The sequence below is a fragment of the Austrofundulus limnaeus genome, unplaced genomic scaffold (genome assembly GCF_001266775.1).
Source record: "Austrofundulus limnaeus strain Quisiro unplaced genomic scaffold, Austrofundulus_limnaeus-1.0 Scaffold578, whole genome shotgun sequence".
Lineage (NCBI taxonomy): Eukaryota > Metazoa > Chordata > Actinopteri > Cyprinodontiformes > Rivulidae > Austrofundulus > Austrofundulus limnaeus.
This window is the reverse complement of record NW_013952980.1, coordinates 27,392-32,029: the sequence shown is the minus strand read 5'-3', so window position 1 is coordinate 32,029 and position 4,638 is coordinate 27,392. Positions and strand designations below refer to the sequence as shown.

Here is a 4,638-nt window from a genome sequence, read left to right as displayed (position 1 = left end):
CTCCTACCTTCTCAGGGTCCTACCTCCTCAGGCTCCTACCTTCTCAGGGTCCTACCTCCTCAGGTTCCTACCTCCTCAGGCTCCTACCTTCTCAGGGTCCTACCTCCTCAGGCTCCTACCTTCTCAGGGTCCTACCTCCTCAGGTTCCTACCTCCTACCTCCTCAGGCTCCTACCTTCTCAGGGTCCTACCTCCTCAGGTTCCTACCTCCTACCTCCTCAGGCTCCTACCTTCTCAGGGTCCTACCACCTCAGGGTCCAGGGTTCTACCTCTTTCCTCCTAATTTTCTGTCAGACTTTAATGAAAACAATCAGGTCACGGCCCTCGAAATGTCCAGGGGCCTCATGTACAAAGACTTGTGTGGATTTCTTACTGAAACCTGACGTTCGGTCAAATCCAGAAAACAGCGTACGCACAAAAAAAAATCCAGATGTATCAAACTGTGCGTACACCTGAATCCACGCACATTGCTTTTGTACATCACAATTAACGTGGAACTGAGCGCAGGTGAGACACTTCCCCTGACACACCTTCATTAACATATGTTAAACGGATACAAATTACTTCCTGCATGTGTGAAGGACACGTTTGTTTGATCCCTGCGTGATCAGAAATGAGTTCTAATGTCATAAAAATAATGAATTAAATATAATGTGAGTGAGAAAAACATCCTAAGTAAAAATAGGAATAAAATGTTTGTCACGCAAAGAACAAAAGATTGTGTGTGTGTGTGTGTGTGTGTGCGTGCGCGCTGTGTTGCAACCGGCTTATCCATCCATTCTGAGTCTGAAAATATTAACTTTGCACAGGAGTTTATTACCATAATTCCTGTAAACACAGAGGAACTTAAATGTTTGGTAGAACATAGATCTTGGTTTATTTCATAGCTGATGTGAAGAAACGAGTCTCTGCGTCTCAGTAGAGTTCACATGACGTGATGTTGGAGAGTCCACACATGCGAGCACCGCAGCCTTTGTGTGCAGTCTGTTTGTCTGTCCAGCTTTTGCTCTCCTACTTACAGCATTTTCACAAGTTGTAAAGTGAACTTCCACGTGTCATTTTGGAGAAATCTACAACATAAACACCAAGTATGAAACATCTCCACTACCGGCGAGGGTGCTCGCTCCAGAGCTCGACCATAACTCAGCCTTTAGAMTCAGATGGATGAGACGATGCCATTGGTCATGACTCAGCTTTGGGTGGACTGGACTGACATGGTCCTGATGGGTCTGCCAGCTCCCTCTGGAAAGCTCCTGTGGAACCCCAGTTCAACCGCTGCTGCTGCACGTGCACGCGTGGCGCACACGGCTACTCACTGCATTGCGCTCCCAGAGCGCAGCAGTGCCAAACTAAAAAAAACATTTTTCCTCAAAACGGCTGATGAACCACTCGTCATCAGAAAATTCTATCTGTTTATGAATAAATGCTCTGTGTGTTACACTATTTATTAAATCCTCCAGTAAGGCTGAATCTGTTCCTGGTAAATGTGTTTTTGGCACAACTTTGCGCGTCCTTTATTTAACTGCGTCCATGTGGATGTAATAATTGTTAATCATGTGGATGTAATAATTATTAATCATGTGGATGTAATAATTGTTAATCATGTGGATGTAATAATTGTTAATCATGTGGATGTAATAATTATTAATCATGTGGATGTAATAATTGTTAATCATGTGGATGTAATAATTGTTAATCATGTGGATGTAATAATTGTTAATCATGTGGATGTAATAATTGTTAATCATGTGGATGTAATAATTRTTAATCATGTGGATGTAATAATTRTTAATCATGTGGATGTAATAATTGTTAATCATGTGGATGTAATAATTGTTAATCATGTGTATCTGCTGTGAACAATAATCATTTTCACATCATGAACAGTTTCTCAGCATCACCTGTAAGTGTCGCCAACAGAACCAGAACCACAGAAACATGTGACACCAGCCCTGGAGTTGGCGTGGGGCTGCGCACATTTCCACCTTCTGTTCAGTTTTGATACATCCAGAGTTTTGTGTGGAAAATGTCGTACGCAAGTTTTTTGTGCATACGCACCGTTGATACATGAGGCCCCAGGTACTTTGTAAGGTACATACTACCTGGAACGTACCTGGTACCACCAGTAAGTCTCAACCAGGTACTGTTCATGTACAGAGTTAAGTACCAGGTTGTACACTGTATTCCCACCATGTTGTTTATGTATTTCTGGAGTATTTACCTGTATGCGTATGAACCGTGGCCTGGCGTAGCTCGGCAGGTAGTTTTTAACGTGTTGATGAAGACGTTTCCCGTCAAAGCTCATGTTTTCTTTCAGCGTCAGAGCTGCCATTCCAATCCTGCCTTCATGTCCTAATCACACACACAGTTTACAAAAGTTCAATAGTCAGATTTTTAAAAAGGTTAAAATGTAAAAAAAAATTTAAAATGTGTTTTTGTCACATGAATAATGCCCGCTGCCTTGAAAAGCAGGAAAGAACCACTGGATGACGTCTTCAACTGATTTTAAATCAGTATAATTCAAGATGGCTGCCACAGCTAACCAACATTAGCAAACATAAATGGCTCCGACTCAGTCAGTTTAACAAACATTCAGCTCAAACTTGGTGTAGAAGCTGAGAGTGATCTCCAACATGTTTTGTTTAGTTTGTTCCTGTCTCTTAGTTGATCAGTTTTGTGCCTCAGCAGTCTTCAGCTCTGAATTTAGGGCCGTCTCGCAGGAATGTTTGTTGATTATCGAAGAAGAGTTCTGATTACCTGGCACCTTCACCCCGTAGACATTAGCCTCTTCAACAAAGTCCACTGTCAGTAAATGATCAGCCACCTCTGTGGTCGCCACGTTTTCTCCCTTCCACCTGCACACAGCACAGCACAGACACACACGTTGTCTTAAAGGACTAAATTTTGTGTTTAAATCAACAAACTGGACTTTTATCAAATACTTCTGGGTTTCGGTCTAAGCTGAGGACCAGGTTCTGTCCGAAAGTTTTTCTTGTGATGAGGTTTTGTTTTCTAATGTTTGAATTGTTTAGTTAAATGGTAAATGGACTGTACTTATATCGCAATTTTCTATCCATCCAGGACACTCAAAGTGATCCATACTACAATCTGTGTCCTCATTTACCCATTCACACAACACTACCAGATCTCCTACAATGCTAATATACAATCAGCTATGGAGACTAATCAGTGTCACTCACATCCCTACACTGATGGGACACACATCAGAGGCATTGCCCAAGGATTTAACAACTGAGACAGCTGGATGGGGGATTGAACCGGTGACCTTCCGGTTCCAGGACGACTCCCCTAACCACTCTGCCACAGCCGGCCCAGTTCTGTTAGTTCTGTTCTCACTCTCACCTGTTCCCACACCTCATCGTGTTTTTAGTTAAATAAAATATTTTACGTTCAGAGAACATCATAGAAAACAGAAATAACTGAACAGGTTGAAAAGTCTGACCCAATCTGAATTTAAAGAGATCTTTGCAGCACCAGGACTAAATTCAACTTTTCTTTGGCGACTAAACAAACAGAACAATTTGTACTTATGGACTAAAACTCTGGATTTTGCAGATATATCCCCTTAATATCATCTTAGAAAATTCTAAAACTTCATATTCTTGGCTTCAAAGTTGGATAATTGATCTGAAAAGTCTTCAATAGGGACCTTTTGTTTTAGCTTTAAACAATATGAACTATTAATTATCAACAGCAGCTCTTTGTTTCATCCTCTGACCTGAAAGTGTCTCCAATCCGATCCTGAAAATAAACGAATCCTTGGTTGTCGACCCTTAAAAGATCTCCACTGTTAAAGTAGAGGTCTCCCTTCACAAACACGTCTCTCAGCTTCTTCTCTGTCTGCTGCTCGTTCTTCAGATATCCACCGAAAGGTGCTGTTGCTCCGATCCTTCCAACCAGCAAACCAGTTTCTCCTTCAGGGGACAAACAAGTTACTGGTCAGGAAGAAGGAGGAAGCTGTTGGATTTACAGGTGAACAGCTCACCTGCTGGGACTTTAATACAGAATCCTCTGGAGTCTCTGAGCGGCTCCTCCGTCTCCAGGTCATACTTTATCAGGGCGTATGGATTTCTTAACTGAAAACATGGAAAACCAACAAAAACAGAATCAATTCTTAATGAGGAATCGGCGTGTTTACGATCATCATGTATCCATGGGACTCCTCACTTTGTGAAGAAAGTTCTCTCTGCCAATCGCTCCAACTTTTCCTATGTAGCTCACAAACATGATGTTGGACTCTGTGGCTCCGTAAAATTCACAGATCTGAATGTTCCCAAACCGCTCCAGGAAATCAGTCCAGGTGTCGGCCCTGATCCCGTTCCCTAAAGCCAGCCGCACCTTGTGGTCCTTGTCGTTGTCCCTCTGAAAGACATGAGAAACAAGCAGAAACATCTCTTAATGGTTGATCTGATTACCATCTCCGGTTTGATTAATTATTAGTAGGCCTGTCACGATAACAAATTTTGCTGGACGATTAATTGTCTCAAAATTTATTGCGATAAACGATAATATTGCCTGGTGACCGTTTTACAACTAATAATTATAAAAGCGTAATGTGTAAGTGTAATAAATCAATAAACTTTCATTTTCAAAAGAATGTTTAACAAAGTGGACTCTC

At 41.7% G+C, this 4,638-nt stretch overlaps 1 protein-coding gene across 1 annotated transcript in view; it reads right to left on the bottom strand.

Annotated features, from left to right (window-relative positions):
* The window catches only part of LOC106530932 (very long-chain acyl-CoA synthetase), a gene marked incomplete in the record, with an annotated part of 27,394 nt that overhangs the window by 16,940 nt on the left and 5,816 nt on the right, over positions 1-4,638 (bottom strand). The window contains 5 exon segments of the mRNA XM_014026665.1: positions 2,221-2,351; positions 2,757-2,854; positions 3,739-3,934; positions 4,006-4,096; positions 4,188-4,367. Of these exon segments, the coding sequence (XP_013882119.1) occupies positions 2,221-2,351; positions 2,757-2,854; positions 3,739-3,934; positions 4,006-4,096; positions 4,188-4,367 (696 nt within the window).